General features: G+C 45.4%; 1 protein-coding gene across 1 annotated transcript in view; it reads left to right on the top strand.

The window, feature by feature from the left end:
* The window catches only part of LOC144178589 (uncharacterized), a 60,237-nt gene extending 37,220 nt beyond the window's left edge, over positions 1-23,017 (top strand). Inside the window, exons 2-8 of the mRNA XM_077706548.1 lie at positions 1,175-1,265; positions 1,592-2,488; positions 8,773-8,855; positions 10,834-10,940; positions 14,653-14,927; positions 19,900-20,054; positions 22,321-23,017. Of these exons, the coding sequence (XP_077562674.1) occupies positions 1,175-1,265; positions 1,592-2,488; positions 8,773-8,855; positions 10,834-10,940; positions 14,653-14,927; positions 19,900-20,054; positions 22,321-22,479 (1,767 nt within the window). The 3' untranslated portion in view covers positions 22,480-23,017. The remainder of the gene's footprint in view (positions 1-1,174; positions 1,266-1,591; positions 2,489-8,772; positions 8,856-10,833; positions 10,941-14,652; positions 14,928-19,899; positions 20,055-22,320) is intronic.
* The last annotated feature ends 177 nt before the right edge of the window (positions 23,018-23,194 follow it).

Genomic DNA, 23,194 nt, shown 5'->3' with positions numbered 1-23,194 from the left:
AGTTTCAAAACACTTGCAAGTTCACCCAGTAATGTAGGGTCATCCGCAAAAGAACCGGCAATGAGCGTGCTCGCCTTGTCGTCGTAGCTCGCTCGCTGGACCCAAGTAGAGCCACACGGCGTTCCGTCGTCGCGGCGGTCGTCGCGGCGTAAACCGGAGGCTTCGAAAACCAAGCGGTTTCTATACTCATAAGCGTTCGAAATTCGTGAACCGCTGGCGCTTGTCATACATCTCCCCGTTGTTTAACGCAAAAAAAAAAAAAAACTGCAGGTACATTTGAGGCAAAATATACGTAGTTAACAGGTAGTGCCCGCGTTTATTTAGCTCGGAACGCTCTTTGGATTGTTTGTTACCATAGTAAACGAAAAAAAGTGGAGGTAAAATGCCGGCATGTGTGGGAGGAAAAGTAAGCACAAAAAGAAAAGAACTCCCGCTGGCGCTGTTTCAGGCAGGGGGCACGCGAGCACTGCGGAGGCGGGAAATTTGAATTGCATTGGGGGGTAGCAGTGAGCGGATAACGGCGCTACATCCCATAATGGCGAATCACTGCTCTGCGCTTGCGACAGCTTTCACATTGAGTAAAACAGCTATAACTCTTTATTTTCGTCCAATTCCTCCTCGACCCAGAGAAGGGCTAGACGGAACTCTACTTCATCTACGCTAAATACGCAGTGGATTTCACGCTTATGCACTATGCACATAATTTCAATTTTATGCACTAAAATACTTTTGCCTTAGTTTATGTTTAGTTTCCTGTTTATTTCGCCGTAGATGTACTCTTTATAAGTACCAGCAGCACTTTTTTCCTGTGACGACACATGAAACATTTATTACACTTCGATCAAATAAAAAACAAATGCCATTTTTCTTCAAAAGTGCTGCTTCTCATCTACCGACGTGAACGTTTAACAACGTGGTTTGTTACTGAATCGATTACAAAATTAGAACCGATATACGAATTGGACACAGCTTGCTGCCGCGACACCCTTGTGCGAATATGACGTGGTCACACGTAGCGAGACAAGTTTGTCTTATAGGGTGAGAAGTATAGTGACGGGGCATCTCTTTTCAGGGACCTTTCGTTCGATTTGGCTATTTTGTGCTATCTTACTCGTTAAGGTTAAATCACAACTGTCCCAACGGTCGTAACACGCCCTGTTTCATTCTCTTGCAGGGTGTCCGGTGCCGATCGGCAGAGACGAGTGGTGTCACGCCCATTCTTCCAGTCCTTGTATTCACATTTTCAGTCATATCACTCGCCAAAGGTACGTGCCCTTTCTTACACGTGATCTTAATTTAATACGGGACCTTTGCGAATTACGGTTGTGACTTTTTCCGTTGAGCTTTTTTCTTTTAGTGCAGAGTGTCTTTACTGCTCTGTAATTTATCTCCATTTATCTTATAATTTTGGGGCGCATTTTTACACTGTCTGCACTGTCAGTTCTCCTGACCTGTTTCCCACGCGCACAGCAGCCAACCAGACTTACACTGATTAACTCCCCCTGCCCTTCCCTATTTTCCGTTTCCATCCTCTCACCAAGATTAAAATGGTCTCAGGATTGCCTTGACCACGTGTCGGTGGTCTTTGCAGGTCTCAAGATCAGCCCCAAGTCATGCGAGAACGCCATTGGTGAGAAGGGTACGTGCATGTTCGTGTGGGAGTGCATCAAGCTGGACGGCCAGCACCTGGGAACCTGCACCGACGGCTTCCTCTATGGTTCGTGCTGCCGGTACGACGACAGTGAGAACAGCGTCGCTGGGGGACTGGCGCCGGAGCCACCGACTTCCTCGACTACCTCGACGACTTCGACGACGACGCAGCCGCCGCCGTCGCAGAAGCCACACCACACCAAGCCACCGCAGACCAAGCCTCACACCAAGCCGGCAGTTGCCGCCGGCTTCAACAACGTCGCAGTGTCCAGCTACCCTCACAGAAACTTCACGCTCATTTATCTAACCCCCACGTCGCCTACACCGACCACGACCAAGCGGCCCACGACGAGAAGAACGTACAAACCCTCGGCGAGGCCCAGCACGACGTCGTCTACGAGTACTGCGGCCAGCACCGCTCCTCCGACGACGTCGGTGGCCGGCAGCGTGCTGGTCACGGCGACCCGGTGGCCGCCAACCTTCCGGCCCCCGGGCATCACAACCTTCTGGTCCCTGTTCAGGCCACGTCCTACCCTCGTGCCCATAGTAACGTTCCGACCGAGCAGGAGGCCGCCGTTGCGGCCCACGACCACGACGAAGAGGCCTACGACGAAAACGACGACCCCGACAAGCACCACTACTAGCACGACCAAGAGGCCTGTGGCTGCTGCGGTCCGTCCCCCTGGTCCCCAGAGGCCGCCTCACGGCACGCACAACAGACCCACGACGCGCAGGCCTCCTCTCCCTGCTGCAGCATCCCAGACTAGCGGCACGGCAGCACCAGGAGGACCCAAGAAGCCCGTACCTCCAACTCAACTCTTGAACAAGAGGCCCAAGGGTGAGCTCCTTTCCCAACATCTTACAAAGAACGGCAAAAACAAATAAACACGTATAACGCCGCCAAGTTGGGTAAATAAAGACCGCATTTCTATTGAGGAAGTGGATACTATTTAAGTACGACGCTTTCAATGTAACAATTTCAATGTAGCAATTTCATTGTTGAGGAGCGACAATAGGGCTCGATTTCTCAGGACACGGCATGGCTTTGTACGCGTGGAATCCTCGTCTGAACACCTCAGGCATGTACAGGCGCTGTACAGGTGGGGCCCATACAGAGTTGGCTCAGGCTACAAGCTTTTTTAATCAGCCCTTTGTAATCATTTCTAAATAATTGCTTTTCTCGATGACATCTTTAATCATTTCCATTTTTTTTTTGCACACACTTTAATCTCTATGCACTTCATGACAGTCTTTACTTTCTACATGCTTTTTTAATCATTTCTAATAAATTATTTTTGGTCAATGACCTAGCACCAACTGTAAACGCTTTATACTGTCCTCCTTCGACGACGTTTAACTGCAATATGTTCGTTTTGCGGCAATGCTCACACATCATTTCCCCGCGATCACCATCGACAATAGAATCTTTATGAGGCAAAGCCAATGTTACACAAACGCAAACTGTAGGGTAAAGCCAGCTTCACAGTCATGTGGATGTCTGTCCATATTGTCCTCGTGTCCGTATCCGACGTTGCCCGGTTCGCACTAAAAGGGACTTGATTGAGTCTGTGCATCCACAACTTACTCCTCTATTTGCGCATAACCGAAATGATCCTGGTTTTCAGCGTCAGTAATTCTCCGTGACAATGTCAGCGCCTAGTTATTTTTCTCCCGTGCACGCCGCCGGTCGTCTTCAAAGAATAGGACTTTATCCTTACTCCAAGAACTTGAAGTGTCATAGAAGCAACTTTCTTGACCTGAAAAAAATAACAAGCAAAATTTAAATATTTTTGTAAAATGCCACGAAAGCACCTGGGAGATTTTCTGGGAGATTTCTCGAGTGCGCTACTTAGACGTCCGAATTACTGTATTTTCACGCGTACAACCCACCCCTGCATACAATCCGCACCCCGCTTTCAGCCCGCCGGAAAATAAAAAAAAAAATCCTCGTTTATTTCCCGCGCATTTGATACAGGAAAGGCTGCACCAAAGCGACTGCTTATCACATATTATGTACACAGAAAAAGCGTACATTTAGAAAGTAGAGTACATTGACTGCAAGGCGAAAGTCACAATTCACTCAGTGTCACTGCTCTCGCTAGAGCTATCACTTGAGCCGCAGTGCTCACACTGTTGTACACAAGGTCATCTTCACGGCACAACGCGCAGTGCAGCTTCACGGCAATGCGCGTTGTGCCGTAAAGCTGCACTGAAAAAACCCCCGTCTATTATCCGCTCCCCTACTTTGCCACTGGCATTTTCGCATTTTTGGTGTGGGTTATACGCGCAAAAATATGGTACATTGTTGGTGAAGGGAACGAAAGAACTGAAATTATGAAGATGATGTGAAAACGCCTCAGATTCACCATTCCGACGATATGGAAGTAACTACCGTTCGTGTTTACTGACCTCTAGAACGGATTTTTTCCGACGCTACTTCTTTTTTTGCGGCCCAAACACCTCGTTGTATAGCAGATAACAAGTAATTCCCACATTTACCGGGGAAGCGGGAAAGGTTACGGCAAAAGTAAGGGTTTTTTTAATTTTCTTCTGGTTGCGAAGCATTTACACAATGCATTACAGGACGTAATCAGGAGAAGGATGTAGACGACTTGGCTCTTCATTTGGGACTCAATTCGCCCTCGCATGCTAATTTTATTCATAGTTTATGACTGCGTGAAAAGCGGTATTACGATTTCGCTTCTCAGCAGCGTATACGCAGGTCGGACCCCGAGAAAATGTGTAGGGCTGCCATTAAGGATGCTTCATACTTGAAAAAAAAAAAAAAAACACCTTCATGTGACGAATAATATCGTCTGTGGTAGCAACCAGAACAAAAAGAAGCTAACCTGCTGAAGGCCTGACTTGGCTCCGCTGAGTTGTGCCATGGCAGAGCTTGGGAATAGTAGGATAATGCCAGCGAAGAAATTCTCTTCTCTAATGGCAACGTGTCAAGGTACTACATGCTAGTTGATAAGTTACGAGTAATGAAGCTCGTGTAACTCATTCAAGTGCCTGTTCTTTCTTAAAATTTAGCACGAACTTCCAACTTGTTTGTTTATTTATTATCGTTTAACAACTATAAGCACGAGGCTTCGGTGTTACGGCTATAAGGCATTTTTTTTGTTTGAGCCACTGGATGCTTTACCCTGTATGAATCGTAGTACCAATCACAAGGATTAAAAAAAATCGCAGAAATTCAGAAAACTGTCTACTAATGTATAGCCTTCTTATGACGCTGGTATAGACTGTGACTTCTTTACAGCCAAATACGGGTATGAATAGCATAAGACGTTGGATTATTTCATTATTTTTTAAGTTTCCTTTGGTTTATTTTCGACCATGGTGTAAATTTATATCATTGTAGGGATGAAGCGCCTTTACGTTGCTAATTAAGTTTTTTTTCGTAGATGTAAGGCGTACAGCAGACTTGTGCCGTTTATGCGGTTTTTATTCCTATTTCCAACGTTCTTTTGCGGTCGTTTCTGCTTAGTCGTCGGTTTTGGGGGGATATGTATAATACGCGTATTTTATTTCGTAAGATCATTTTTGTGAAAATATTTTTATATGTTTTATAATAGTTGGTTTACCAAAATTCTGACGGACCAATTACCTCCACGCACACTATTAGAACGATTAGAAATGTAACCTCTACCAAATCTGCATTTTTGTGAGAAAACAGGGCCGTTACACGGTTCGCCATTATCGCTTTTTTATTCCTATTTTAAACGTTTTTTTGCGTATTTTTTTGTTCATTCTTCAGTTTTAGGGGAGATGTATAAGATGCATATTTTTTATTTCGTTTGATCTTTTTTGTGAAAATTTTATTTTTCTATTTTTCTTATCTTGGTTTTTCAATATTCTGTCCGACCTATTATCTCCATTTAGGCCAACGATTAAAGGTGTTACTTCCGACAAGTCTGCATATTTGTGGAAATGTATGGCGTTACACAGTCCTGGCTAGCTTCGGTGGTACTCGGCAAGAAATGCTACGCAATAAAATTGGCAGGCTCAAATAACGTTTTACATGGTGCGAATTTCGGGTGCGAATTCGCAGCTGCGGCACCGCTCGTGCGGCAAAATGATCTGTTTTCCTATTTTCATTGCGGCGACAAATTTCCAAATGCCAAGCGGCGTTCGCAATAGAAGTTGGACTGTTCCACACGTTTGTCAATTTGACGCAGCAACGAAAAAAATCCCGGGAATCTCCCCTAACGTGAAGCCGGGTGAGAGCCGAAGCATGCAGTGCATAAGTGTGTTCTTGGCGCCTTGGTGTTTTTGCCAACGGAGATGAAACCGTTGGGGCGTAGAGGTATACAGCTTTGCTGTAAAATTCTCTTGTTTTTGAAGCACCAAGCTCTCTAGTGCGAGGCGCAAACGAGTGTACCGGTGTTCTTTTCGTACGTGTTACGAAGCGCTCCAGCGCGAGGCGTAAACGAGTTTCCAGGTGTTTTAGTACCGTGACTACATGAGATGACGATTACGACGACGACAGTAGACGCAAACAGCCCCAGTTTCTAAGGGGATTCGGCCCTAATAGATCGTTGTGCCACACTAGTGGCGCCGCAGCTGCGACTTCGCATGCGAAATTCGCACCATGTACAACGGGCTTTAGCCCTTTTGGTTTCTCCAGAGTGATGAAGCTTCACCGCATGCCTTTCGCTATTTCCTGGTCGTGGTAACTTTCATTGGTTTAAAGCTGGCTAGTGTATATATCAGTAATGCGTAGCCGAAATTCGGTTTCAGCAGGTACCAGTTTCTCCGATGAAAAAAAAAACAAATCCCAATAATTTCGATGAGAGGGGGAAATTAAAAAAAAAAAGACCCCAAGAACCGAAACAAGGAATGAATCGCCTCAGTCCTCTCAGAGCACGTGCGCTTCTGTTGCGGATAGGGCTGTCAACTAACGGAATTAACTCCCGTTACGCACACCGGAGCGTGACTGAGAGCACTTGGGCGATGCGTGGTGAAGCGTAATGGTATCACGGCGCTGGCAACGATCCGAGAAATTGCAGGTACAGCCTCTAAGTTTGCCCGAGCACGCGATGAGGGCATGGAGACTGCTTACTGGCCGGATCAGGTACGTAGCAAAACAGGCGTGGAAATCGCGCCACGAGGAGAGTCGAATTAAGCGAGCGGGATGGCCGAAACGTGACCGTGGCCGCGCAGGGTGAATTTAAACTGCGTGTGTCAAGCTTGACTGGCCTTGAAAAATGGAGTATGTACGAGCCCTATGAAACCCGCTTAATAGAGTTTCTTTGCGCTTATGCATTAAGAACGCATCCTTGGGTTGATCTTATAAAACAACTGAACCGATACTCCAGCTCTTGCACGTGAGTGAGGTTCTCGCAATGCTGCGTTGCGTGCTCTCCATGGCTAGATTTTACCATTAAATGCGTTCTCTCTCTCTGTGGCCGTTTTTTTTATGATTTAATTTCTCAAATATGTTTTACTTATTTCCCAGAAATGCCGTTGACGGAAACGACTTGACGTAGTTTTTAGAGAAAATAACTAAGGAAAAGAGACTACGCCGCTTCTTAAGCTGGCTGTGTATGCGTCGGAAGTGGGAATGGATCTAATTAAATTAAAACAATTATTTTTAGGGTGGCAGTAACCTTACCGATGCAATCGTTATCCGTAACTTATGATTGGGGGATGTAACGAACTACGATAAATTTACTTGGTGGGAGTGAATGCATTACTTTTGTAATGCACCCGGTTTTGGAAAGGGGTGAGGGAGGGGGGCAGGGCAGTCGTTGAAATAAGCTCGATTTGGTCTGGAGTGCAGACTTTCTATCACAGGTTTAGAGAATAAACGAGATAAACGTTAGAGAAAGTGAGGTATCCTTTCGCCGGGATTCAAGAATGAGGCGGAGGTGAAGATTGGCCGCCTGTTTTACCCTGTTTCGTGAAGTGCAGTAACAGAAAATTAGGGCTGCTAAAGCAGAATTCTGTGTTTAAATAAATAAATAAATAAATAAATAAATAAATAAATAAATAAATAAATAAATAAAAAAATAAATAAATAAATAAATAAATAAATAAATAAATAAATAAATAAATAAATAAATAAATAAATAAATAAATAAATAAATAAATAAATAAATAAATAAATAAATAAATAAATAAATAAATAAATAAATAAATAAATAAATAACAATCAAGTTCGTAGGTTTGTTTCGCCACAGTGCTCGTAAATTACCAGTTGCTACTTCAAACAAAGCAGGTGTCATTAATAACAGGGCAGTGGCAATGTGACTACAATTAAGCGAAAATTTTGATCTGCATAGTCACATGAGGCAATTAAAGCATTGTGCTCTCACTGCGCACTTCTTCAGAGCCATTCCATTCGTCATTCTTCATCTTCCATTCGTCATTGGCTTCCTTTTGGCCTTTCAATTCCAACGAGTGTTCATTCATGGGCGCTATGGTGCTTACATACCTGCGAGAATTTGTAAGGGCTTTCCCTAATTTTTAAGGCGGCGGGTGGTAGTAACACTCGCAAATACAAGCTGAAAATCAACCCTTGCCAGGGATACCGTTACCTCGCGTTAGCAGCGTTTGCCATGTATACGTGCTCAATTTTTCTGTCTTGTTGTCCGTTATTGTTTTTATTTTTATTAGTGGACTCTTTTACCATAACTGTACATCGCGGGTGATACTGCTAAAAGAACTCAAGAGGAACCAGGCACTGCTTGTACTCAAGTCGCCGTGATATCACTGCCAGTGTGACCTCGCGAAACTCGTTAAACCCTGGCCATCGTAAAGCCAGCACATGGCGTGGGTCATACAGTGAAATATCTGCAAGGTACCCTACCCGATCCAACAACTTTAGTCGAGCTCGAGGCCTGTACGATTGCTCCTCGAAAGGGAGACTTCAAACCAGTTCTTTACGCTACTCCTGCATCCTACTGTCAGGTGCATATGTTTTATGTTCGGTTGCCACCTTGACTTAGAATTTGTCGCAAGCCTTTCAAAGTGCAGAGGAGCTCTTTAGTAAGCAAAAAAAGAAAGAAAAAAAAGACGAAAGTTTGGTTAGTTTGCGTCGCCGGGCATTGCTAGTGAATTTCGTGGTAGGGTTTTGCCTCGCTTTGACATTCGTTTGCTGTCTTCCTTTGGCAGGGGAGTGCGGCGTGCCCAGCATCCTGCCGCAGACCAAAGTTGTGGGAGGAAAGAGCGCCACGTTCGGAGCCTGGCCGTGGCAGGTACGTACGCAGCTTCTGCCGAACCGGACACTGACCGCTGATGGTATGTGCGGCAGTCCGGGTAGCGACAGAAGTTTAGATGGTCCGAGGTCACACACAAAAATTGATGTACGGAGCAGAGACACGTGCACTGTGGTGTGCTGCTCCGCATCAAAAAGTAAGCTTCCCATGAAGCCTGCAGTTAGACGGTGCAAGGTCTGCAATACGCGCTCCACACTGCGTTTGAGACCACGTCATCAGCTGCTTCATCTACAACCCCTTCCCCCTTTCCCCTTGACCTTAATTGCCCCCAGTGCCATAAGCAAACGACTGCGGCCTAAAACACAATTAGTGACTGAAATTCAGAAAAGACACAAACGAGAAACATTGGCGCAGCTTGCACTGCTGGTGCAAGGCTGGAGAAACAGCAGAGCTGGGTTCTACCTAGCTTCTCCCCACACTGACAACGGATCCCAGGAGAGAGGGAGCGGCCGGACTCTAGCAGTGCAAAGCCATTTCGGACGGCACTGCAAAGCAAAGACCATTAAAGTATGTACACTGTTTTATTCAGTAGCAATCGTCGTCACCCCTTCGTCGTCGGCTTCCGAAGGCACAACCGCGTAGGGTAAATCCTCTTGTAGCACCTCCTCGCCCCGGCGAACCTCCACTTCTTCGTCAGCTGGTCCGGTGGCCGTCTCGGCGTGTGGACTGCACGGGGATGGCTTAAGAGATTCGCCGTCATCGTCATCGGAGCGGCGGACCCGTGGCCCGCCGGTCTCGACGCGACGAAGAAGGCGGGAGCTCCTCATCTGGCATAAGCCCATGCGCAAGCCTGGATGACACCGGGCGGTTGCCGCGAAGCACGTGCTCACGTGCGCTCGGGGATTTCTGTCTACGCCGGACGAATTTATGTCGGCCTAAACAGCTCTGCTGTTAAAATAATGACGTGTACAAGAAAGATAAATTACGAGCCCCTGTCCTGTTTTTTTTTTTTTATTTCTGCCTTTTTAATGCTTTACGTCAGGAAAAGATTAGGCCAACGGAACGTACAATGGATAATCTCTCTAGCTGCTTACTCCTCAATACATGCAGTCACTATTCGTAGTATATTCTTTTCATGAGACGCTTAGCTATTGTGTCATCTAATTACAACTAGTCGTAAAGGTGGAACTAGTCGTAAAAGTGGAGTTGGGCGACGTATATCTTGCTATAGTATGACCTTCATAAACCTTAGTGACTGATCAGCTTTGAGCAGCCTTGTTTTTGTGCCCAGTACACTTCTGTGAGCTAACGTTTAGTAATTAATATGCCCTAAATCTTTGACACTCCCAACTATTTAATTCACTTGTTTCCGTTATACACGTGCGCGTGCATTCGCGGACGCGGACCTTATTCCTGGTCAATTTTTCACAGCAGCCGAACTAAAGAGTGCGTGAGCTGTGAGCTTGCCGTGAAGCTGGCACATGTATCCGCTCCTAAATGAGTCACATTTGGTACAATAATAAAGTTTTATATCTACATTAGATAATTATGGTAGTGATCAGAAGTCATGCGCACCATCACACATGCGCAGTTCTGACAACTATGTACAGGGCACCGCAACGGGATCAGTTTTTACATCTCCTTCAACTCCCAAAAGAATTTCTAGAAATTGATTTAAAACCGGTGCAGCTGTTTACCGCTGTTCTTGGACGGCTACTTTCCAACGGAAAAGGTGTGCGCTTTAGACATTCGTTGAACCTTTGTGCTTCTGTAAATTTTTCGGATTTAATAGATAGAAAAGGAAAGGAAGGACAGAGAAATAGAGACAAGTATATTTTTAATCTTCCTCCGAAAAAATACATCGTAGCTGGTGCCAGTGAATGGACGTGAAATAATTACTTTGGTCGCGAGCGTAACGCTTTGAGCCATAGCAGCCCTTTTCCACGTCATTGAGCACATAGAGAACGGAGGGCTCGCACCCCTGACAGCGGTGCTCGTTTCCTTCTCCTCTTGGCAGGTGTCCGTGCGGAGGACGTCCTTCTTCGGCTTCTCCAGCACTCACCGTTGTGGAGGCGCCATCCTGAACAAATACTGGATCGCCACGGCTGGGCATTGCGTGGATGAGTACAGTCATCTTTATGACCTATACCCTCTTGCCCACAAAATATTTTTAATCGTAGATTAAGGTTTGTGACGGGGTTCCGTAGAAGAAAAAAATGTACATTGATTAGTACACTCAGTGAATACTCGCAAGATGCTCAACCCCAGTGCATGGTTTGCAGTTGAGAAGCAGTGCACACGAAGGTTATAGCCTTTTTTTTTCTTTTCTGCTTCGAACAATGGGATAATCTGATAGCTGTGTAAGTCATGTACGCTGAGCTTAGTGAATACTAGCAAGATGCTCAACAATATCCTTGGCTAACACACTCTGATGGTTCACCGTATATATCTAAAACACAGATAACATATCGCTCGGGCTTTTCTTACTAATAAAAAATACGTTTAGTAAGAGCCTCACAGCATATCTGTATAGAAGTAAGCGGGTAATGCGCTGAGGTGTCATTTTCTCGTGTCAGCGATGATTTCTTTCGTGTCCTGATGACGTGCCAACCAACATATTTTCAGCGCTACTGGGTTTCAAATAAGATGACATGCATAAAGACTAAGACTTTTCAAAGCAGAATTAACGCAGAAGGGGTTCTAAAAGTAATAAAAAATACGTGCGGTGCACATTACTCAATGAATTTTTTCTCCAGTACGTTGAGAAAGGGAGAGAAGGTAGGTGCTTCCACGTGCCAAATTCTACACTGGCACAGTGAACGAAAGATATGATGAACAGGGCAGCGAATACTTGCTGCGTTGAAATAAATCTCACCGGTGCTGCTCGAATATCACAATCAAGTATTCAGAATTTATGGGCGTTAACCCAAGACTTAAAAACCGGAGGAAGTAGGACTGTTCGAAACTATGCATAAATAATGGGTTAAATATGATCGAAGAAAACTTATCTTTAATTTTGGCCTATGCCAGAGTAGAGCGAACTAAACGCCGTTTTACTTTGCCGCACAAACATCTTATTTTATGTTTTGAACTTGAATTTTCTCCCTAACTTACCGGGTGCTTTCTTCCGAAGTGATGCGATTATGACGCGAGATTTGTAATCGCTGATGTTCCTCCGGGCCGACTTGCTGCAAGCTCAATTGTTAGGCCGCTGAGCATTGGGAGAAAGCCAACTTTCGGTGTTCCTTGGGAAGGGGTTGGGTGGTAAGGGAAACTAAACGCACGCCTTCAGGCATATTACCACGAGGAAGTGGATGCGTTGCGTAACGTGTGTGTAGAGAATGTCCCGGGAGTGCCGGCTGCAGCACACAAGGGAATAGTACTAATGGCGGCATAATTTTAAGGAAGTTGTTCCGATTACACAGTTCGTTAGAACCTAGTTCGAACTCTGTTTAACACCGTTTTAATGAAAAAAAAAAAATCGCTAACTGGCCCATTGAGCCAGAAATCCGGCGTTAGGATCAGCGTAGATGTTGTCCGGCGCCAGCAGCAGATTGCTAAATTCTCACAGGGTTGCCACGCGTTCCATGGCATCATACAAAACACAAAATCAAATAAACATAAATCGAAAAACACAAATAAAATACAGAAAAGTACCACGCGGGCATGTGCAGAGTCACGCGAAAAAGCGGAGAGGGATTTCAGCGCACGCAACGCTGACCTTTGCACGTCGCACTGTTTATAGGACATTAATGCTTCCGGATTGGATTCACAACTCATAATAAATGTTTAGAGGTCCTCAGTGTTCTTTTTTTTTTTTTTTTGCACTACGGCTAGGAAAATCAGCTATCGCATTTCACTAAAGCTAACGTTACTCCCAGGAGAATACGGTAACCTGGCCCGTGTGTGCAGGCTGGCTTCCTCTCACTTCCACTTACTCTTGGCAAATGACCAAAGGTGCAGGAGCACAGCACGGACAGTGCTCTTGGCCCCGAAAAGTGTCAGTCCCGTTAAGATCTGAGCTCGGTGAGCAGTGCCGTTGCCTCTCTCTAAGTTCTCTCCTTTCAAAACGGTTGACCGGCCGGTGGAGCCAGGGATTACATCCATTAGGCGTTATCGCGGTGTCCGTTGCAGCCATTAAGACGAGCGCCTTGGTTGACACCGGAGCGCCCCGAGCAGATTCAAATCACGCTCTCCGGACTTTCCGGCTCCACAGGTGCAGATAGCAGCTCCACCGCACGTGTGCTCCGGCCACTAGCGATGCAAATGGCCCGCCCGTGGAAGAAACCAAAGGCGGAAGAACCGGTTTTTCTTGCCTGTATTTTGCTCTTCGCCCTGCTGCACCCTGACGAGTTCTCTCCGCCGTCGCGAGATAGCGGCACCGTTCAAAGAACTACCGCTGAGTCGGCTTCCCTTGAGACGTTCCACTAGGGTGCGGCGAAAATAGAAGAAAAGAATCGCAGCCTCTAAATCACTTTAGCCCTTGGCGAGAAACCATAAATGAGAGCAGCCGTGATTCAACGGTGGAGATGCGTTACCTGATCCACGTTAAAAAAAGAAGTATCTGCGGTTTTGTCTGATTCGGCTTCGTGGCATAGCAGCAAAGTACCGCGAAGAAGCGAGCATCTTTGATGGGTGTTACTTTCGCGAATAACCTCTCCCGAAAGACAGCATTCCCTGCGCGGATAGCTCATTCATTAGTTCTGACCAGTGCGCTCTGTAGAAGGCCATTTAATTGAAATGTTTTGTAGTGCACAAGAGAAGTTATCAACGTAACTTTACAAGACAGCTTTCTATCGCCTGAGAGAGGCGCAGCTCGTTATCAAAACAAAACAAAACAACAAAGAAGAACCGGCAGATTGAGTATAGCGGATAGACTTCCAAATTGTGGCTGCAGCGATCATTCAGAATGAGGAGAGAGAGAGAGAGAGAGAGAGAGAGAGAGAGAGAGAGAGAGAGAGAGAGAGAGAGAGAGAGAGAGAGAGAGAGAGAGAGAGAGAGAGAGAGAGAGAGAGAGAGAGAGAGAGAGAGAGAGAGAGAGAGAGAGAATACGTTAAATGATAGAAGAGAGGTTTGTAATGCAATAACAGTCTGGCCCATCGGCCCCGGAGTTGCTTTAAGCTAGATATTAACTTTTGCGGCGAAACTAGTTTTCAGGATGATGTGCGAAGAATAGGGCTCGTGGTTAAGAAAAAATAATTAAGATTTGTTCAGTTACTTCTCTACGTTTATCGTGGAGTAACTGAAAACAGACGAAACTAAAGAGAGGTAGTTTTCAGGCTTGTCTGAGAGCATGGACAAGCAGGGTATGAATGTCCTGCATGAATATCCTTGCATTAAGGAGGGTCGGTTATTGTAAGTGACATTGTAAGAAAATTGCAGAAACAAGAAACTTACGCTGATTTGTTTTCTGTCCAATGACTTATTAAAAATGTTTATGGTTCCCAGGATAGGTGTTCGTCGTCGACTTGATAGTGCCACCACCAGCCACCTTATTATCTTATCCAACCTTTAATTAGCTCTTACCGCAGAAATTAACCCATTTAAGGTGGCAAAAATTGTGGTGGGCCGAGCAAAATCAGAATTCGCAGAGGACAGGTGGTCAGACAAGCATACTCTTTTTTGGTCTTGCTTGCCATGCTCGCATTTTTCAAGTTTTGTTCGTGGGGCTTTCAGGGCATTCATCGACTAACTAAACTACCAGTATTCTAAGTTGCCCCTTAACCTTTGTTAGCATTCGACATCTCCATTACTCCTGCTGCTTGAATGTTCTGCGCGCGAAGCTGCAGGAGGCACGCGCCTGCAATTTACCTGAGCGCGGTCGCAATGCGTGCAGCCTGCTCCTGAGCCAGATCCGCATCCGGGTGGGCGAGTACGACTTCTCGAGCGTTCTCGAGCCGTACCCGTACGCGGAGCGGGGCGCCAAGAAGAAGGTGGTGCACCCTAAATACAACTTCTTCACCTACGAGAACGACCTGGCGCTGGTCAGGGTGGACGAGCCGCTCGAATTTATGCCGCACATCGCGCCCATCTGCCTGCCACCCGACAACGAGTCGGACGACCTGATCGGCCGAAACGCCACGGTCACCGGCTGGGGACGCCTGAGCGAAGGTAGGAGCGCCCGTTGTCCATCTTCTTGCGTGACAATTAGTGTCTTCTGAGTTGTGAAGGGAAATGACACGTCGCTGCGCCTCTTGATAACTCCGTAGTCACCGGCTGGGGACGCCTGAGCGAAGGTAGGAGTGCCCGTTGTCCATCTTCTTGCGTGACAATTAGTGTCTTCTGAGTTGTGAAGGGAAATGACACGTCGCTGCGCCTCTTGATAACTCCGTATCTCCTCTCCTTTTCGTAGGAGGGACAAGGATTTTCTACCTAGCCGAATAAGGATCGGAGTTACAACACACCTCTCAAAGTTGAGAGCAAAATTTTCAGAAATTTCGACTGTTCGTAAAAACGCAGGTTGTGGTTTTATAAATAGGAAAATGTTGGATAAAACCGTCTCTAGCGACTGTTTTACAAGAGGCCTGCTAACCCCGTCATTGGAAGTGCATATGAGGCTCTGGAATCATTTTACGCTCGCCTGCAGCGCCGCTAAATTGAAGGATGTGGTGCAGACGCCTTATGGAGTACGTGAAAATGGAAAATTCAGCGGCGCCTCCTCCAGGGCCAACGAGTGTATTCAAAAGTATATAGGCCGTCGAACTCCCTTCTTTCCGGCGTTCATATATTTAAAATGCGAACATAATGTTCAGCATTGCCGACTGCCAGAAAATTTCGAATTTTTCGGGACAGCAGGAAAAAAAAAATCACGAGAACATTTTATTCCCGCGGAATTCTGCTTTTTTTTTTCCTTCGAACCCTCCCATTTTCATGCTCAAGAATGGGCGAAGTTGCGTGTAATCATTTGATACCAACAGTTAATTAGGAGCTGATTGAGGTGAATCATGTATGTGCGTCTTGTGTTTGCGTTGGAAAGAACACCCCCTTCACTCGCCATAATGTTACGGGCTCCAATCTATTTTTTCGAAATAATTAACCCTGTATTTTGTAGCATTATTTACAGAAGCCAAATTAAATTGCTTTTCACGTCTCATCAATGCCTTTCCCGCCGCACCAATAAAGAAACCGCGCATGCGCAGCAACATCGGTTGCTGTACAATATTTGCGGACCAATAAAGAAACCGCGCATGCGCAGCAACTTCGGTTGCTGTACAATATTTGCGGACCTACATTTGCACTACATCGATAGCTGTTTACAGTTCACTCTATAATACGTCGTAACTTTTGCCCAGTTTTCCCAACGGCGCAATTTTGACAGTTGTCGACAAAATATTAAACGTGTAACTTGGCGCTGTACTTCTCCCATTTTCGATGCTTAAACATCCTCTTTAAATAAATAAATGCTTATTGAGTGCTGGTTTCACCGCAATGTATTTCCTGCATACGATTATACGAATTGAGGCTGTAATAAACCCAGTAAATTGTCAAATCCCCCAGGAATAACTAAATGGAGGGAGGGAGGAGGCAATTATTCGAATTAAGCAATTTTTTACACCTTTCACGGCAGCATTTTTGATCAGGTAAGCATGCGCCGCACATAGTGTCTGTCGAATTGGCAGTTTCTTTTAAGAGATGGTCATAAAGAAAGCAATAACCGGCTGCGGATAAACGCACAATAGAAGGTATGCGATAATATACGCCTTCGCGGCAAGCAGCTGCGTAGCGATCACGAACTCATACAAAGCTTTGTCTGCAGAAGCCTACTCGCATATGAGAGCTCGGCTTTTGGCTCGTATGAAAGTAACCTACTCTTGAAACTTCAGGTCAGTCACTAAGGAGGACTCTTCCATTAAGGACATAATTCATTAAGATAACTCGTATATTGACATGCTTACTGGATATAACAGATACAGGTAGATTATAGTAGAACGGACAATTGGGCTAGTTGGTAGCTGCTCATCTTGAAGGTGGAAGCGCTCGCACAACAGGGACAAAAGGTAGAAAACAGAGACGACACGGCGCTAACTCGCAAGTATTTGTTTATTGAAAAAACGCAAATACAGTCGAACACGGATATATCGAACTCCAAGGAGATCGCGAAATAGTTCGATATATGAAAAATTCGATATAAAAAATATGGGCTCTGAGACCTCACCTATGGCGGACGATCACTTACCGATCGTCGCATTCAAGAATGACAACTAATTCCGCACTCACGACGCAACAGGACGCTTTATTTACGTGAAAAAAATCACTGATCTTGGCCTGCTTCTTCGTCCTGGAAATGAAATTAAAGACGCTCGTCTCGATCTTCTCGAGGCTGCACAGCTAGAAAATTTCAGCAGTACGCTGCGCCTCCACACACCATGCACAACACGAACGCAAAAGAAGAACAGCGCGCACGTACCCCAGGAACTTTGAAGGTAACAATTCCAAGGCTCTCTGAATGGACTCCAACAAAGCGCTCGCGATGGTCATCTCCGAGAGAAACAGTGATCTCCGAAAGGTGCGGGATAACTCGCCAAACAGCAGCAACAGCAGCAAAATGCAAAAGAAGAAGGCCGCCAGCCCCTTCGTTCCCTCTTCCTTTCCCAACACGACATCGGGGGAAGACAGACCCAGAGAGAGGGGAAAAAAAACCTTTTTCGGCAAGCCGGGGAACGTACGCAGCCCCAAACAACAACAAAAAAAAGGACGTGCGCAGTCAGGGCATCACTACCTGGCATTGTCACATTTTCCGATCGTTCGGGCTTGTGTGCCTAGAGAGATTTAGCATACTGGGCTCCGTTCGCTAACGCTACGGCGGCTGGTAGCGGGGCCCGACTGGGCAAGCGCAAATTCGTTCCGGTAGGGGGAATTAGTTCCGCGAGCCATTCTTCGCCATGCCCACGCATTCCTCCACATCCTCTTCAACCTCAATCGGGGGTGCAGCGACCGCCGAAGAGCACCTTCCAGCTCGCGCGGCGTTCGATATACGCAATGTCGGGAAAAATACGGTTCGATATAAACGTACGAATTCCTATACTTTTACACAGAATTTTCAAGGGGATAATTTATGAGTTCGATATAGACAATAATTCGATATAGCCGTGTTCGATATATCCGTGTTCGACTGTATGTACTTTCAACATCTCATGTGGTGCGTTAATCTCACCCAAGATAAAACCATGAAGGTCACTTTTTACAGGGGTTACATACCTGTGCACACGCGACAATCGAATGGCACAGGATTAAAAACAGCAACACCATAACATATCAAGAACCCCTACGATCGCAACGAGTTGCACTAGTTGCACAAATGTCTCGTCTCCGCTTCGTCCCGTTCATTGCGCTGCCCTCTACTCTCAAAGAGACCTTAGGTGCTCTGATAGAGGACTTCGGGGCCATTCCTTGCCGGTGCCACTTCTTCCGGGGTATATTTTTTAACATCGATATTTTCCGGGGATCTGTTTTCAGCTACCAGTGGATATATCCAACGCCATTTTACCGTAATCCCCCCCCCCCCCCCCACAAACTCTACAAAAAAAAAAACAAAGATAAATCAAGGTAATATAAGTACTCTCCACCCTGAGGAGACGTTATCTGCAGGAAAGGCCATTATGAACTTTTCCCACGAATGTATCGTTGCACTATTTTGTTTTGTTTTTTCTTTATTGTCGTTGCACTATTTTGTCACACGTCGCCGGCAGACACGAATGCGCACTGCGCTACTCGTTTGCTCCCGCGTTTTTTTCCATCACAGATGCTTTTGAAAGTAACCTAATGGCGTGCTGGAAGTTATGCACGGGCCTTCTATGCTGTTTTTTTTTTCTTGTCCTTGTTTCCTTCGTGCTTCTTCTTGGGGTAAACATAAACGAGCTCAAACTTACTCTTGTGCATACCATGTTTTTAAGTTGCAGTTGGCGTTTACTTGACATGTTTCAAAAAATGCGCACAATGAATAATTGAGGAAGAGGTCCCCTTGTTAAAAAAAACTCTCGCGGGACCTGCTGTCATATAATGCGTAAAAGTACAGCGTTATAGGAGGCAGAGAGTAAATTATACATACATAGCGAGTTAGTTGAAGCAAGCAGAGAACAATGCCTATACATGAACTCAATGGTATAATAACGGCTATAATAAGGCCTCAAAATAGGGGCTTGTGATAACAACGGAAACAGTGCTAAAATGCAGTGCAAACGGAAACAGTGCAAACGGAACTTAGCAGAAAACTTTTTAGTTGGTTTCGGAATAAATGGACAGAGCGAGACGATTTAAGAGGGGTAGGTAGTTCATTACAGATTGAAACAGCTGAAAATACGGTGGTTTCTTTTCAATTACGTTGTCTAGTTGGGAAAAATGAGTGCTGTTTGGATTGAAAAGTAACGATCGGTCGGTCCAGTTGTGGGTCAATTGATTATTTCTGGCGCGAGCGAGCAGAACGCACATCTTATTTTATATTCAAAAACAAGGGGTAGGAGTTCGAGGTCGAGATACAAATGTCGCGAAGAGTCTTTTGGGTGACTGAAATTAATGATACGGCTGGCTCGGCTTTGTAGAGAAACAAGCGGTAGTAGATGAACATAAGTGCTTCCTTACGAACCTAGGCAATAGGTTTGATGACAGTGTACAAAAGAGTTGTACAGGGAACAAAGTTTTCGCTCCCATAACATCTGTCCGCGAGACTGAAAGCCTCTGGAAGCAAAAAGAAATTTTTTAAAGACCTTCTGTACCGCTTGCATCTCTTAACCTTGTGGCTGCGTTTCACGGCTGGCGCACAGCGGCCACTTGGAACATCGCACTAGCGGGACCTTGACAGCATCCTCCTAAATTCATTTAACTACCTAATCTTACCCTGAAAAAAAAAAATAAGAAAAATACTCACTGGCTGGAAAACCGACGAGCATTTCCACCGATGTATTGTAGCGCGGCATCGGAAATTGGTTTTCTTATTACGGCCCATGGGTTCGATCACTCTCAGGCTTCACCAAGCGTTACTCACCGTCGTCGCCGTCGTCGTTCTTGCCTTTAGGACCCGGATTTAGGTCCTGCGGAAAATAAAAGTTTGTTCTTTCTCTCTCTCTCTCGTTCTTGCACTCTGCAGGCGGCGTGCTCCCGTCCGTGCTGCAGGAGGTCAAGGTGCCCATTGTCAGCAACGAGAAGTGCAAGAACATGTTCCTGGCTGCCGGCAGACACGAATACATACCCAACATATTCATGTGCGCGGGCTTCGAAGAAGGCGGCAGGGACTCATGCCAGGTGAGTCGCCTTGACATGCAAATCGAGTGGCCAGAAATATTTTTCGGGGGTGCTATACGCCACCGGTAAAAAAAGCCTAGCAGGAAATATATCCTGTGCGGCTCTGAACATTGTAGTACTTTTTGCGTTATTTCCCTGCAATGTAATAATCCGTTTTTTCTTCTCTTGTTTTTCGTTGATTTTGTCATGTGTGTACTGAAGTTTTTAGTTCTTTACAATCTTTCCTGCCGAGTGTTAACTGCTTGCACCTTCTGTAATTTTTATGTAACCCCCCTTACTCAATGCCCCCGGGCCTGTAAGGTATTTTAAATAAATAAATAAATAAATAAATAAATAAATAAATAAATAAATAAATAAATAAATAAATAAATAAATAAATAAAATAAATAAATAAATAAATAAATAAATAAATAAATAAATAAATAAATAAATAAATAAATAAATAAATAAATAAATAAATAAATAAATAAATAAATAAATAAATAAATGACCATCCGTTAATTCTCATTTTTGTATCTAATTTTGATGATTTTGTATTTTACATATTACTATACCAATGCGGAATGTGAACAGTGTGGACTAAAAAAAGCCCTAAATGCGGTGGGGCAGAGGGGGAATGCACCTCTCAGAAAATGTCGGAGGTTTTTCTGACACCGAACCCCCCCCCCCCTCCCCCCCGTGTCTATCCCCTTTTCCCCCTGGCGGTGCCCATAGATAGGGCCAAAAAAGCTGGTAGGAGGAAATGACACTCCACGTGAGACCAGAGTTCAATACGCGGGAACAAAAAGTTGATAACCTTCGTCCCGCAGCACTCGAAGAGATGATATTGACTCGTTTGTCACGCACTACAGTTGTGACGGCGAGCCCACCTAAAAAAACAAATTGTACCTTCAGATCATAACTTGGGGAATACCAATTAGTGAAGCAGCACGTCTCTAAGCTGATTCTGGCGAAGTCACTGACCTCTGTTTCCCATTTTTATACTAACACCGTCTATGATATACGGCTCTCCTTGATCTGTTGAACGAAAACGAAAATAGAGGGTAGCAAGGTGCCTGCAACTCGTTTATTGATGTAACGAAATGTGCATTTTCTGCTTTGGACTTTTCGATATCAGAAAAAAAAAAAAAAACACGAATACGCGAGTGCACTGCAGAAGAGCTCGAAGCTGGCCGTTTTGATGCAGTGCTAAACCCAAACACACACAAAAAAAACAGAACTACAGGTGTTCCTTTTATTGGAGTGCGGACAGGTGCGTGTTTTAATGGTTTGGGAAAGCTTGTCGTGAACAGAACGAAGCCATTCTTACCTTCTCTACTTGTCGTAGACAGGCAAAATAAAGTAGTTCTCTGTTTGCATGTCCGAGGTGGCAAAGGCGGAGATATTTGTCTTGTTCTGACAAAAATGCGATGCTCCGTACCACTTGTCGTTAAACGTTGGTGAATTCTGCGACGTGCACTTTGCTATCTCCGAGCTTGGGCGTAATGCAGATGCGAAATATTTTCAGAAGGGAATAACACTGAGGGGAGCAAAATATTTCCTATATATTTTCAGTATTTTTATAGATGTTTACTTCGAAATCGGCATTCTTCGGGACTGACCGAATCGTAATGCCACTACCTGTTTCTTTTCATCGATGGCGTATTACTTTCTATTGAAAGTGAGAAGTGAAGCGCCTAAATTGCCTACTGTAAGTTAACACTCAATGCGGAAACAGCGACCTCGCTTAGAAAGTCATCGACATTTTTTTTAAACGAATTGTCGAAACTTGGCGATTCTTATCAATCATCGTGGATTACGGAGCTGTGCGGAGCTAATTTTAGCTGATACCGTGTGAGAGAAAGGGACTTCGGGAGGGCACATGGCGCGAATGACGGGAAGAGGATGGACCACATGTGCACGGGTGAACTGAATGTACACCGATCACGGAATGTGAAGCAGAGGCCGGGGAGAGAAGGACTTGATGAAGTTCTTCGACCTCCCGCAGGCAAATATAACGACGACCCTGATGATGATGAATGTCTCTACAGTGGTAATGAACGCGTTGGGGATTGCGATGGTGTTATGATAAATTGTAGTCGTAACTATTACGATACGTCGCATGGCGATGCTCGCGATTAAAATGATAATGATGCGTGTTGGTATATGGTCGCGATGATTATGTGTGTTACCATGGTGGGGATAATAATGGCTGCGATAGTGATAATTATTGGTGGTGGCAATTATCCTGACGATAACGATGACAATAATTCCGATTACGATCCAGGGCGACTCCGGTGGCCCGCTGCAGATACAGTCCAAGGACGGTCGCTGGTTTCTGGCGGGCATCATTTCGTGGGGAATCGGCTGCGCCGAACCCAACCTTCCCGGAGTGTGCACCCGGATATCCAGGTTCAAGGAGTGGATTGTGAAGAGCACCGCCTAATCCTGCGCAGCCGGCCACTGCCTCGCTCTGCTGTCCACGTCGCCCAATTCCACCGGCTTCCTACCCAGTAGAGTGCTGTGCGCAGTGAAAGCCGAGTGCAGGATCGCCAGTTTGCGAAACGCTTGACGAACAAGTGCATGGAGGTGTGCAAAAGACGTGTTCATTTCGATTATTTTTGTCACCCGAGAGCGTTTATGGACTCGAATGTTCTCGCTTACAAGTCAGAACACACTACATCGCGCTTTATTGTGTCGGGGTCTGTTATTTCGCGCTAAACACTCGCAATGACGCCAGTCGATGCTTTCGTGAAGTGAGTGGCAGCGTGACCTACATGCACAGAGAACTGCCTCCGATTCATTTTCTCTTGCCTGTTTTTTGTGTCGTGACGTATTACGTTGCTTCCGAACATCGCTTCGCCACCCCATGCTGTCGGATAGGCACAACCAAGTAAGTAACCCGCCTGGCAAACATTTTTTCTCGTTAAATTATGCAAACAGCCAGCTACATATTAAGCCTAATATAATAAAGCAAATGTGTCACACCATTTTCAAAGGAGTCTGACTGCGTCTGAGGTCGCAAAGAAGGATCCCCTCTGCTCGTATTCGGCAAGTATGAAGACGCGAAACATTTCAGAAGATTGACTGGTAATATTTCCAATTATACGTGTTCTTATAGCCATCATTCATGTCATTGCATATTAAAACACCCATCTTTT

Source organism: Haemaphysalis longicornis, unplaced genomic scaffold (assembly GCF_048455015.1).
Source record: "Haemaphysalis longicornis isolate Haplotype H1 unplaced genomic scaffold, Haemaphysalis longicornis Haplotype H1 scaffold_4, whole genome shotgun sequence".
Lineage (NCBI taxonomy): Eukaryota > Metazoa > Arthropoda > Arachnida > Ixodida > Ixodidae > Haemaphysalis > Haemaphysalis longicornis.
Note: the sequence above shows the minus strand (reverse complement) of the source record. Positions and strands in the feature narration are given on the sequence as shown.